The sequence below is a fragment of the Pan paniscus genome, chromosome 21 (assembly GCF_029289425.2).
Source record: "Pan paniscus chromosome 21, NHGRI_mPanPan1-v2.0_pri, whole genome shotgun sequence".
Lineage (NCBI taxonomy): Eukaryota > Metazoa > Chordata > Mammalia > Primates > Hominidae > Pan > Pan paniscus.
The window spans coordinates 38,643,461-38,657,352 of NC_073270.2; the positions used below are offsets into that span (position 1 = coordinate 38,643,461).

Consider the following 13,892-nt stretch of genomic DNA (forward strand, 5'->3'; position numbering starts at 1 on the left):
CTTAGATGTGAGCCACCACACCCAGCATGATTACGTTTTTTGATACACAGAGGTTTTCAAGTTTAATGTCTATTTTTGCTTTCATTGCCTGTTTTTTTAGTGTCATATCCAAGAAATAATGGCCTAATCCAATGTTATGAAGCTTTCCCTCCATATTTTTTCTAGGAGTTTTTACAGTTTTGGGTATTATCTTTAGGTATTTAATTCATTTTGAGTTCATTTTTGTATATGGCGTAAAATAACAGTCCAGTTTTACTCTTTTGCATGTGGCAATTCGGTTTTCCCAAAACCATTTGTTGTAGAGACTGTCTTTCCCAATTGAGTGGTCTTGGCACTTTTGTTGAATATCATTTGGCTATATATGTGAGGCTTTATTTTTGGATACTCTCTTCTATTCCATTGGTTTATATGTCTGTTTTTATGCCTGTACCACACTGTCTTGATTCCTGTAGCTTTGTAATATGTTTTGAAATCAGCAAGTAGATGTTTTTGTTCTCTAATAAATTTTTGCTTACATTAAAATTACAAAGATATTCTCTTAGATTTCCCTCTAGAAACTAGAGATTTTGGCTTTTAATTTAGCTCTATGATCCATCTTCAATTAATTGTTGTGTAGAGAGGATGTTTTCTCTATTTCTAGTTAGCCAAGAGAGTTAAAAAAAATCATAAATAGGTGTTGAATTCTGTCAAACGCTTTTTCTGCTTCTACTGTGATAATCATATAGCTTTTGTCCTTTATCCTGTTGATGTGGTAAATTACATTTTTTGAATTTTGAAAGTTCAACCTTGCATTCCTGGAGTAAACCCCACTTAGTCAAGATGTATTATTCTTTTAATATATTGTTGAATTCTATTTTACTCTTAATGGAACTTTATTGTATTATGGCCAGGAACCATTGAGTGCCCAAAACCTTCTTGGTCCTGGACATCTATCCTCCCATGAGTAGAGTGGCCAATGGGAATTCAAAATACCATTTTACTTTGGTTCTCTTGGTTTTACCTAAAAAAATGCAGCATTTTTCTGGTAAGTGGAGATAGAGCTATATGATTTTGCTTAAGGCAGGCCCCTCCCTCCCCCTAAAGCCAAACCCAGATCTTATCCTAGCTGTCCATTAGAGACAAGAACACAAGTGAAAAACAGAATGGCTCCTCCAAGTGCATTTGTAACAAGTGATCCCTGCTGGGCTCAGTGGCTCATGCCTGTAATCCCAGCACTTTGACAGACCAAGGTGGGAGGATTACTTGAACCCAGGAGTTTGAGGCCAGCATGGGCAACAACGTGAGACCCTGTCCCTACAAAAAATTAAAAACTTAGCTGGGCATGGAAGTGTGCACCTGTAGTCCCAGTGACTCAGGAGGCTGAGGCAGGAGGATCGCTAGAGCCCAGGTGTTTGAGGTTGCAGTGAGTTAAGACTGCGCTGCTGTACTCCAGCCTGGGGAACAGAACAATACCCTGTCTCAAAAAATAAAATAAAACAAATTATCTAAAAAACATGCCCTCTCAGTATTCGAGAGTCCTGTTTGGATTAGTAAATGTTCTATTCTTGAAGAAACCCCAAGAAGGGCTTGAGAAGGGGGCTGGGAGCCTTCCCCACCTCCAAACAGCAAGCATATATCTTCTGTTCCATGTCCTGAGCGAGGGTATAGGTGGCCTCCAACCCAGTTGGAATAAAGGTCCTGCCTCACATGTGCAAATGCTGCCTGCCCATGTAAGGGAGGGAAAAAGCTGTTTCTCTCTTTTTTGTTAAAAACGACCCTTTCAGCCCATCTCTGTTCTTATATTTGTGTGCCTCTTTTAAACAATGTATAATTGAGTCTTATTTTTTTCATCCTGACAATCTTTACCTTTTAATTGGGTATTTAGTCCATTTAAATATCAACAATTATGTAGTTGGGTTGAAGTCAATCATCTTGCTATTTATTTTTTCTGTTTATCCTATCCTTGGTTTCTTTTTTCTTCCTTTTCTTATTTCTTTTGGATTAATCAAATATTTTAAAAATTGTTGTTTTATGTCCTCTGCTCTTTAAATGGTATCTTTTGTATTATTCTTTCAGTGATTACCTTAGAGATTATACGTATTCTTGACCTAGTGCTGCTTCCTGTACAAGAATCTTACATCCCTCCCATGTTTATGTTATTAATTATGTATTTTATTTCTACATATGTTATGTCTTCCTATAAGACATTGTTATTATTATTTCTTTCAGCAGTCAATTTCCTTTTATGGTTACTCACATATTTACCATTTCTGGTGCTCTTCATTCTTGAGTTCTAGGATTCTGTCTGCAGTTGTTTTCCTTTATTCTGAAGAAATTCCTATTTCTTATAGTGTTATCTGCCACTAATAAATTCTCAGATTAATAATTTTCCGATCAAATTTTCCGATCAAATTTTCAGATCAATAGTTTATTGATCTGAAAATATCTTTATTTTGCCGTAAAATTTAAGACTATTTTACTGGGTATAGAATTCTCAGCTGGCAGTTTCTTTTCTTTCAGCATTTAAAAAAATCATTCAGTGGTCTTCTGGTGTTGATATTTTCTGTTGAAAAGTCAGTTGCAAGTTGCTTCTTTGAAGGTAATTTGTCTTTTTTTCTTCTGGCTGCTTTTGGTTTTCAGCAGTTTGACTATGATGTGCGTAAGTGTGGTTTTGTTTGTATTTATTCTGCTTGGAGTTCACTGATCTTTTAAATCTAGAGGTTGATGTCTTTCATCAGTTTTGAAAAGCATTCAGATATTATCTCTTCACTATTACTTCTGCATTATTCTCTCTCTCCTCTCATTGTGGGGGTACTAACTATATGTATACTAGACTATTCGACTTTGTCTCATAGGTCTCATGCCCTATTCTTTTTTTTTTTTTCATTTTTTTCAATCTCTGAATTCCAGATTATTTTTTTGCTGACCTGCCTTCCAGTTCACGAATCCTATCCTCTTCTGTATGCAGCTTGCTATTAAATCTATTGAATTAGTTCTTAATTTTAGATGTATTTTTTTAGTTTTAGAATGTCCATTTGATTCTTTTCTATAGATTGCAATTCTTTTCCACCATTTTATTCAATTTTCCTTAATTTTATTTAACATTGTTTGTAACAGTTATTTAAAGTTTTAATCTGCTAACTCCAATGTGAATCTTCTGGAGGGCCCACTTCTAATGCCTATTTCTTCTCTTGATTATTGGTTATATTTGCCTTTTCACATGTCATATATACAAAATAAAATAAAAAAAAAACCCAAAACTTTTCTGGGCTTGTATAAATGGATTGTAAAGACTTTAGTTGATATTATTTACCCCAGAGCATTTGCTCTTTCCTCTGTATAGGGCTGAGCATCTCCATCCAGTTGGGGATTGAACTGGGTTGGGGCTGGATAGCAGCTTTAGGAGGACTCACTTTGCCTCTGTGTTCAGTTGTCTCAAGGTTGAAATCTGTGTCTGTTTCAGGCTCCTCCTTCAGTGGGACTCTGTCTCCCAATGATCTCTTTCGGCTTTTCTATACCAGCACCTACAACCCCAGCCTCCCTGGTGCTCGGCAAATGTCCTAACAAGAAAAACAGCTGTGCCTTCATGCGAGACTTAATTAATCATGCTAGCCACAGTGGATGTCAGAAGCTCTGCTGGTTTCTCTCTCTCTAAGCCAAGTCTGATTCTCATTCAGCCCGTGTGTAGACTCAGGAGTGCCCCCGAGACAAGAAAGTAGCTCCCACTCCCAGCTCTTCTTGGAAAGACTTGTCCCTTTCTGTCATCTTAGTTCACCTGGCCCTCTTTGCTTCTACTGCTTTCCAGTGATTTTTTTTTTCTTAAATGATTTTTTACCTGTTTTATTTTTCTTAACTTTAAAAATCCTGCAGCAGGAGAATGGCCTACTACTCACTATTCTCTGCCCAGGAGCAGGACTTAATTCTGTTTTCAGTACCTACTTTTTACTCCAGCCCCATTCCTTCCCCCACCACCCCAAATCTCATATCTGATGGGTGTCTGACCGTTTTATGCCATTGCCATTTTACACACAAGCTACCTGAAGCCCAACTGAGGATCATTCAGTCACTGCCATAGTACTCTCCCCATCTCAGTTCACATGTGGGGCAGGATGCTTTAGGCCTGAGCTCCGAGTGTGTCCTAGGGCTTCTGTCTGGCTCATCCACATGTTTGTTGAGTACTCAGTGTCGTGCCTGGTGTATGGTGGGCACTCAACATTTGAGTGAGTGTGGGGGCTGAGGATAGGGGCTGCTAGCTGACCCTTGAAGGGAGAGGATAAGGGGCAGAGGGCATGGAGGAGGGGGTATGCCAGTTGTGGTTCTGAGCAGTCTGGTCAAATCACAGGAACGTTTGGCCTGAGTGTGTGGAAAAGACTACAGGATGCCTGTGATGGTCCTCATGAAAACAGAGCAAGCTTAGAGGAAGATGGTGACTCCACTGGCACCACCCAGAAGGTCTTACATCTGGAGCTGCAGTGAGTGAGCACAGCCTGCTTGATCTTCTCTGGCCTGAGGAGGGAGAGGCTGTGAGTCTTCCCAGGTCCTGGGAAGCCTCTACCTGGGTTGGGTAGAGCTAGGCATGGGTGGGGAGGACCCTCAGAAGGCCAGAGGCTTGAGGGTTGCAGGCAGCTCTACTCCACAGTGGCAGCTATGGCTGGAGAGCCCAGGCCCTATTTTAGCCCAGCTCAGCTGAAAGGTTGAGCAGTGAAAGGGGAAAATACAAAAACCCAAGTGCTTGGATGGGGCCCTGTCCCCCAGCCAGGCCCAGATTTGCTAGAGCTGGCTTCCCTGCAGAGATCATTGCTGCATGGCCAGAGGTCCCTGGCAGAGGAGTGCTCAGGCCCAGGCCCAAGTCCCTGATCCTGAGAGGACATTTGTGTTATTTCCCTGATTTGCAGGGAGGAGCAGGCTGCTGGCTACTTGGTCCTCCCCCTGCAGGTTCATCTCCTACCCACTCCGTCCACTGCATCTTTATTCCTGACCAAGTCTCCAGTAATTCTGGTTCATTCAAGAAAATGTGTATTGAGATCCTACTGACTGCCAGACCTTGTGCTAGGTTCTAGAAATACAAGACATCCAGACACAGTCCTGCCTCAGAGAACTCACAGTTTACTCAGGGAGGTGGACGTGCAAACTCATGGCTGCAATTTTATGTGATAAGTAATGAGAGTATTAGGGACAGGGATGGCTCAGAGGACAATCTACGTGATTGAGTGGATCGAGTAAGGAAGGCTTCATAGGAGAGGTGATTTTGGAGTTGGGTTTTGACATTTAAGTAGGAGTCTGTCAGGCATCCACAGAATCTTTGTGACTCCTATGCTTCCATCAAGGCATACATCTTGACAGTACAGTGGAGGGATATCAAACAAGGCAAAGGCAGGGTTTCCCTGGGGCAGGGGGCAGACATGTTTAAATAGTCCACAAGGGGAGGTCCAGATAAAGCCGGATCGGGTGTCAGGTCTGCATGGTGGAGAGGACAGAGTGGTGGGAGAGTGGCAGGACTGCTAGGCCAGCTGGATCCAGGCTTTGCAAATGTTAATTCCATACTTACTCAGTGATGGACTCTGGGGAGTCTGGCCTGAGGGAGGGATGGAAGATTGGAAAGGATCAGGCCAGGAAGGGAAGAGCCTTTCAGGGTTTCTGGGAGGGTCACCCTGCTTTGCAGTGGGGGGACATCTTGTGAAGGAAAGCCCCCACACTAGGGAGCAACGGGATCTGGCTGAGGCCCTGATATACCAGCGGCGAGAGCAGGCTGCGCTGATGGCTCTCCTGCATGGGAAGGCAGATAAGGAGGCAGACGCTTGGGCCAAGCTGCAGAAGATGGCCCTGATGTCCCCGTGGGCCGGAGAGCGCCCCCTGGAAGACATTGAGGACAGCTGGAACAAGTGGGAGTCCAGGGACAAGCAGGTGAGGCTGGGAGGGGAGCACAGGGAGGAGTGCAGGGACCCCCAACTCGCAACCTTCATTCTTGGGCGTGGCTCCTGCAGGTGAGCAAAGTCTTGGGAGCGGCGTATAAGCCCAAGGAACGCTTGCAGAATACCAGGTTCCTGTCCACCAGGGTGCCATATGGCTGGATGAAGCATCAGGTAAGGTGGGATGGGGCAGCTCCCCAAGAGGCTGGGTCAGGGGCCAGGGGATCCCATGTCCACCAGCAGCCACCCTTGTGCCCACACAGCCCTTCAGTGGGGGTGGACAGGAGCCTTTGTCCTTTAACAGGATTCTGGGCCATGGACAGGTCTGGGATGAGACTAATGTGGCCAGTTTGTTTGCCAAGGCCCTGGCTGAGGTCAGTGGTGCAGCTTTTGTCCTTGAGGACAAGCCTCAAGGGCCTGTGGGACAAGGTCTCCTTGGGCAGGGCTCCTGTCTATAGCCTCCAAGCATTTCCTATGGTCTGTGGCTGTCTATTTGCTGGTTAGCATATTTCCCACCTGTGTCCCCACTACTTTGGTGCTCAAACAGCAGACCAGGGCATCATGCCAGGCCCATAGTAAGAGACAGGGTAAACGGAAGGAGTGGCTCTCCATCAGGGACAGAAAGGAGCAGGGGATGTTCGAAAGAGCAGATTTGAGCTCCAGATTTGAGATCCCAGCCTCCCCCGTCCTTGTCTGCCACGGGAGTATTGTGGGAGCTCCCTCCTCCCTGTGGTCCCCTTAGGAATAAATGAGATAACACCGAAGGCCATGTCCCTGCAGGGCCCCCCTGTCTCGGGCTGGGGAGAGGCTGGTGTGAGATGGATTGCTCCAAGGAGCTCTTTGCACCTGGGCCTCACCCAGGGTCCAGCTCGAGGCCTCGTTCTCAGAAGCGGGCAGTCTGCTCGCCAGCTCACAGAGTTGCCACAAGCGCCGTAACTGGGTGGAGAGCAGGGCTGGGCACCTGGCCTGGTGCAGGGTGGATGCATGGGCCCGCAGGCCACGGTGGTTAGTGGTAGCCACAGTCCTCTGGACACACGCCTTCTTGGCATGGGAAGACCTCAGGGCGCCTCCTTCCTGCGAGTCTACTCTTGATCCTGGGTGTCCCCGGCTCCAACTGGTGCCCCATTCCCGCTCCCCACTCTGTTCCCTGCAGATCTCGCCTCAGGTCTACCAAAGCCTGCACTTCAGTGATCTGATGCCGACTCAGCAGCCTGACTTCCTGACCAGCAGGGGCCCAGACCAGCAAGACCAGCACATCCGCCTGGTGGCCCACCATGTCCAGAAGGACCTGGTGCCCAGCAGGGAGCAGGCTGTGCTGGATACCACGGACAGCACGCCTGCGGCCGCCTCCTCCCCATCTTCCTTGTTATCTGTCACTGCCTCAGCCTCCAGGCTGCTGGACTCCAGCTTGCCCGCCTTCCTGACGCCCCAGTTCTCCTTCTTGCTGCGGCCCCAGTCGGCCTCCACGGCCCATTCCACCCCCTCGGTCCCATCCCCGGTGTCCAAGTCCACCCTGCAGAGGTCAGTGACCCCCAAGCACATTGTCTCCTCCTTCGAGCGGCCCCCAAGGCCTCTGAAGGCCACCTTCATGTCCTCTGTGAAGGGGGGCTCCCATGTCAGGTTCTGAGGTGCTCCGCTGTCTTCTCTAGTCCTCCAGCAGGGCAACCAGGCCCATGGCGGTCCTGCATGTTCCCGGCTTATTCCCTACCAGACCCAGAGGATGTGGCTCTTCCCCCGGCCGCCCCACTGGGCCTCTCTGGGGAAGTTCACCTGTCTCCTAATCTTGTCTTCTCTCTGGCCCCACACAGCGCCCTGGGGCAGAAAATAAATGTTCTCAGCTGTGGGCATCCACAGGTGACGAGATTGGGCTGTGTGTTCCTTGCCCCCTTAGGTCCTTCCTTTTCTGAGACCAGTCACATCCCCTGGCCCTGGCAGAGGCAGAGAGGAGAGTCCCTTTCCAAGGACACCTGGGCATGGCTGGTTGGCTTGGAAACTTGGTTCAGCCTCATGGCAAGAGTGAGGACCGGCAGCCATCTGGTGAGGGTCATGGCTGTTTGTCTTCTGCCCCTGCTGTCTGTCAGTCTTCCCTCATCATCAAACACTCCACCCCAAGCACCTTGTTCTGTCCTGTGTGCAGAGAGGGCTGGAAGCATGGTGGGCAGCACCCCTCCTGGCTCTCCGGCTGTCAGGCTATGGAGTCCCATGTGTTCTTCCCCTCTGGCCCAGAGGCACCTGTCCAGACCTCTGCTGGGCCATCAGCCCTCTTGGCAGCTGGAGATCCCATTCTGGGGCATGTGGGGCCCTCTGGACATATCACCTGCAGCCTGAAGGGAGCTGGGGCAGCCCACTGCTACTGAGCAAGGAGGAGGTGGGCTATAGGCTGGGGGTTCTTGGGGGATCTCTCTGTCTCAGTGTCCTCACTGACCCTCCTGTGCAGTCCGAGGCTCAGCCCTGAGGGGCGTATGTGTCGTTTCTCATCTCTCTGTTTCTCCTTCCATTTCCCTTTACACTTCACAGGGGTGGAAGCACGGGCTCCCCACCACCACTCTGCTGGGAGGTTGGGAGGTTTTTTTTTTTGAGACAGAGTCTCGCTCTGTCACCCAGGCTGGAGTGCAGTGGCACGATCTCGGCTCACTGCAACCTCCGCCTCCCAGGTTCAGCCTCTCGAGTAGCTGGGATTACAGGCATGTGCCGCCATGCCCAGCTAATTTTTGTATTTTTAGTAGAGACAGACTTTTGTCATGTTGGCCAGGCTGGGCTCGAACTCCTGACCCAAAGTGTTCCACCCGCCTCAGACCCCCAAAGTGCTGGGATTACAGGCGTGAGCCACCGCGCCCAGTCTGCTGGGAGTTTCTGCGTCACCTGTGCCTCCTTCCTGGGGTCACTGCATCCTCTCCTATATGAAGAAATTATGATCTAAGCCCTCCCAGCTTGGTTCTTGCATTAAGGAGTCAGGGGCACGCGGGAGCCAGGCATTATTGAGGCCAAAGTCCATCTGCAGTCTGTATCCCAATACCATCTCTGTATCCGTTTCCTAGTGCTGCTGGAAAAAAAGTACCACACTTGATGTCTTAAAACAACAGAAACTAATTGTCTCAGCTCTGGAGGCTGGAGGTCAAGGTGTCAGCTTGGAAGAGGCTGCAGCTTACGTGTCAGTAGTTTCCCAGTAAACCCACCCAGCAGCCCTTGTTGATTTTCACTTTCACAACAAACACCTATTAAGTGCCTTCTAATCTAGAAAACTCTTCCTTATGGTGGAGCTGAAAAAGGCGTCTGTCTGGGGCTGAGGAGAGGCTGCTGTCTGGGCCACAGAGGATCATGGGATGTGTCCCCAGGAGGAGGTGCTGGGGATCAGACACCTTTGTGGTCGGGGTTGGGGGCGCAGGTGATGGGGCCCTGCCCAGGCCACGCGGACCCCAAGCAGTGCCTCCCCTGACCTTCCCCTCATACCACCTCCCCTGGGAAGTGGCTTCTCATTTTAGAACCCTGCCTTTGTGTCCCAGGGCTTCTGGATGCCCCTGGAAGTTGGTAACAGAGCACCCCACACAGGGGCCTTCAAACAATAGACATTAATTTTTTCACAGTTCTGGAGGCCAGAAGCCCAAAATCAAGGTGTCAACAGGGCACCTTGAACCTAGTAGGGGAGGACCCTTCCTTGCCTCTTCCAGCTTCTGGTGTTTGCTGGTAATCCTTGCTTGGTGTTCCTTGGCTTAGAGATGCATTTCCCGCCCCGCTCCTCACTCTGCCTCCATTGTCACACGGGCATCTCCTTCATGGGTCTCCATGATGCCTCTTTTCTTTTCTTTTCTTTCTTTCTTCCTTCCTTCTTTTCTCCTCCTTCTTCCATCTCCTCCTCCTCCTTTTTTCTTCTTCTATCTTCTTTCGTCTTCTCCTTCTCCTTCTTTTCCTCCTCCTCCTCTTCTTCTCCTTCCTCCTTCCTCCTTTCTCCTTCTTCTCCTTCTTCTTCTCCTCCTTCTTCTTCTTCTCCTTCTTCTCATTCCTCCTCCTCTTCTCCTTCTCCTTAGAGACAGGATCTCACTCTGTCACCAAGGCTGGAGTGCAGTGGTGTGATGATCATAGCTCACTGCAGCCTCAACTCCCCAGGCTCCAGCGAACCTCCCCGCCTCAGCTTCCCATGTAGCTGAGACCACAGGTGCACACCACTACGCCTGGCTACTTTTCAGAATTTTTTGTAGAGGCCGAGTGCAGTGGCTGATGCCTGTAATCCCAGCACTTTGGGAGGCCGACACGGGAGGATTGCTTGAGGTCAGGAGTTTGAGACCAGCCTGGCCAACGTGGCGAAACCCCGTCTCTACTAAAAATACAAAAATTAGCCAGGCATGGTAGTGCATGCCTGTAATCCCAGCCACTTGGGAGGCTGAGACAGGAGAATTGCTTGAATCTGGAAGGTGGAGGTTGCAGTGAGCTGAAATTGTGCCACTGCACTCCAGCCTGGGCAACAGAGCAAGGCTGTGTCTCAAAAAAATAAAAAAGTAAAAAATAAAACTTTTGTAGATACAAGATCTTGCTGTGTTGCCCAGGCTGGTCTCAAACTCCTGGGCTCAAGGGATCCTCCTGCCTCAGACTCCCAAAGTGCTGGGATTATAGGCATGAGCCACTGCACCCGACCACAGTGTCTTCTCATAAGGACACCAGGCACACAGGATTAAGGGCCCGCCCTACTCCAGTATGACTTCATCTTAACCGATGACTTCTGCAACAACCCTATTTCCAAATCAGGCCACATTCTGGGGTACTGGGCCTGAGGGCTTCAACGTATCCTTTGGAGGACACAGGTCAACCCATAACAGCCCCCGAGGTCGGGGAGCAGAAGAGAGTGTGGCTGCACTGAAGATTTTTCCCAGTTTCTTTTTCTTTTTTTTCTTTTTTTGAGATAGAGCCTCACTCTGTCGCCCAGGCTGGAGTGCAGTGGCGTGATCTTGGCTCACAGCAACCTCCGCCTCCTGGGTTCAAGCGATTCTGCTTCAGCCTCCCAAGTAACTGGGATTACAGGCATTCGGCACCATGCCCGGCTAATTTTGTATTTTTAGTAGATATGGGGTTTCACCATGCTGGCCAGGCTGGTCTCGAATCCCTGACCTCTGGTGATCCACCCACCTCATCCTCCCAAAGCACTGGGATTACAGGTATGAGCCACCAGGCCCTGCCGATTTTCCCAGTTTCTAGAGCTTTCAGCTTTGTAGCTGACGCCCTCTTCTTAAATCCCAGCTGTTCTCCCAGCAAATTTCAGCTAGAGTCCCTCAAACCAATGATGAACTCTAAGTTACCTGCCACCTCCCCACTGACCCAGGGACCGGTGTTTCTGAGCCAGGCACGGAACAGGGGTGGCTGTGCTCGATTCCTCTCTTCCACCCTCACTGGATTTCCCTCGTTGACTTATCCGAGAAGGAGTGGGTTTGAACTCTCTTTCCCTTCTGCAAAAGGATGGAATTTCCAGCATCCCTGTTTCTCAAAGTTGAAGGAAGTGAGGGACAACCTTTATTAGACACGTTCCAAGCATCAGGCCCTGAACCAGGTACTGAAAGTGTATTTAATCCTCACAGCATTCCATGAGGTGGGTGCTGATATGACCTCATTTTGCAGAGAAAGAGAGGTTCAGAGAGGTGAAATTGCTTGCCCACGGTCACGCCAGGAAGTGGGGGAGTCAGCGTTTGAAGGCTGCCAGGCTCAGCTGCTCTGAGTGCAACTGCTGGGCTGTCCCAGATAACTCAACCCCCACAAAGCTATGTCCATTGGCTTTGGGGCCTGTCCTGGGCTCTGGCCTTGCTCCCTTGGGAGGAAGGACCCCTGGTCCCTCCCGACTGTGCTGTCCTGGTGTCTGTCCACTTTAGCCCAGCCTGCGAAGGGCTTGGTGACTTTGGCCACCACTTGAGGTGGGAGGGGAGTGTCCCTGCCAAAGTCTCATTGGCTGATGCCAGAAATCAGCTTCATTTATCCAAGGTACCCAGCTGATGCACCCAGTCCTGGTTGCCAGCACCTCAGGGTCCTGCCTCTCCAGTGCTGAGCCCTGGTGTAGTCTGTGCAGGTTTGGAAAGTGAGTTGTGGGCCCGGGCAGGGGCGCAGCTGGGATTGGAAAGGAAAGGCAGGACAGGCAAGGCCTGGGGCAGCTGTGGGCTCTCTTGAGGGGGATAAGCGAGATGCTCCTCACCAGTCCAGACTCTATTTCCAAAACCCTCTCCTGCCCATCAGCTCACTTGAGCTGGACAACAGTTTTCTTAGGCATTTGCCCCATTTTACAGCAGGGCAAACTGAGGCTCAGCGAGGAGTAAGGTTTCACAGCTAGAAACTGGTAGAGCTAGGATTCGAACCCAGGGTTTTCTGAGCTAAAGCCCTCGATCCTTCCATTACATCCTGCTCTGCGCAGTATCTCAGGTGGAGAACTCAGGAAGTGGGGAGGTGTGTGGATAAGCTGGTGAAAAGGCCCAAGGCCAGGCCTAGGGCTGGTCCCTCCTCTGCCCAGAGGAAGGACACGGGGGAAGGACACTGGGGCTGGGGAGCAGGGAAGATGGGGGTGGTAGCTACCAGGCTTCGGGGGATTTTCTTAGAGGCTTCTGCATAACCCTGACCTGGAGGGTGGTTCAGGGTTTCCTTTAGAGACCCAAGATCCTGACATGGGGACACCTGGCTGGACACCATGGACCAGGACAGGCCAACCTGTCCCCAATCCCCTGACTCTGGGACTCTTCAAACCTCCCCTCAATGCACCCAGCCCCATTACAATAACATTCTGTGACCCACCCTTGAAGGGGTCAGTTGACCCAAATGTGTCTTTTCCCTGCCCGGTGCTGTTTGTGCCACGAGGACAAAACCAGGTTGGGCAAAGCAGAGTCAAACTTTATTCGTTGATCAAGGAATGGGGAAGGGGAGCTCGTGTTCAAACCACCTTCTCCCTAAGGCATAGGGCAAAGGGGGATTTTAAGGGCTTTTAGGGCAGGTAGGTGGAGACTGAGCCAGGGATTCCTGGAGAAAGGTGGGTTCTTCCAGGAGGGGCTGGACCCTGCACAGTCTTGTCTTTTGCACCCAGCACTTTTTGTGCCTAGCAAGGTGCATTGCTCCCCCTGGGTGGAGATTTTCTCAGGGTAATGAGGCAAGAGTTCAGTCAAGACCTCACTGCTTGGTTCAGCTCATCCTGTGGCTGGTTCGTGGTTATTGGCTTCCAGCCTTCACTTCTGCAAGCACAGCAGCAAGCACAGGTTAATTTCGCAGGTTGCGGGGCTTTTCTGAAAAAACTAAGATCATGCTGCAGTGACGCTTTCACTATGTTTCTCACATGATGTAGATCTGGTGAATTGTAGGCACTTAAAGAATTGTAAGGTCTGAGTCTCATCTCCTACCCTGACTTCAGCCAACCCTGGAGATTTGCCTCAGGTGCCACAGCCCACAGGCCATCCCTCCAGGCAGCAGGTGCCCAAGATGCAGCCGTCACAGGCCCCAGCATGACAGGCAGGGTTGAGCTCTACCAATAGCGAGTGAGCAGCCACGTCTGTCCCACTGCCCACACCCAGCCTCTCCCACCCAGGCCCTACCTGGGATGCCGGGTAGATCATTCCAGAACACCAGAGAGTCAGAAGGAGCTTAGAACCCAGATGGGGAAATGGAAGCCAACGTCCCCCAGGAGCCGGCATGAGGAAGCTGGATTGAGGCCCTGCTTCCTGGTCACCGGTCATCCTGGTGCGTCCTCGAGTGCCCACGCCCCTTCGCACCTGCTCTCTGCTTTTTGTACCAATGGCGTAAACCCCACTTGGATTTAGCTCTTTTCTGATTCTAAAAGTAGCACAGACTGAGTGTAGAAAATTAGAAAGACATAGAAAAGCATCAAAGTCAATAAAAACCACCTGAACTCCATCACCCAGCGATCATTTTGGTGCATTTTTCTTCTCGATTTCTTACCCCCGCCAAAAAAAACCAGGGTTCATTTGCCTGGTGAGCCACAAACCACTCACTGTGAGAACTTGGGTTTTGATCAATAGGGCTTCATTACTT

The 13,892-nt window shown here is 49.7% G+C and overlaps 1 protein-coding gene across 4 annotated transcripts in view; it reads left to right on the forward strand.

The window, feature by feature from the left end:
- The window catches only part of EFCAB8 (EF-hand calcium binding domain 8), a 104,699-nt gene extending 96,949 nt beyond the window's left edge, over nt 1-7,750 (forward strand). For all 4 annotated transcript variants that reach the window (XM_055104475.1, XM_024926866.3, XM_055104474.1 and 1 more), the window contains 4 exons: nt 4,322-4,451; nt 5,679-5,883; nt 5,964-6,062; nt 7,042-7,750. In XM_055104475.1, the coding sequence (XP_054960450.1) occupies nt 4,322-4,451; nt 5,679-5,883; nt 5,964-6,062; nt 7,042-7,515 (908 nt within the window). In that variant the 3' untranslated portion in view covers nt 7,516-7,750. The remainder of the gene's footprint in view (nt 1-4,321; nt 4,452-5,678; nt 5,884-5,963; nt 6,063-7,041) is intronic.
- The last annotated feature ends 6,142 nt before the right edge of the window (nt 7,751-13,892 follow it).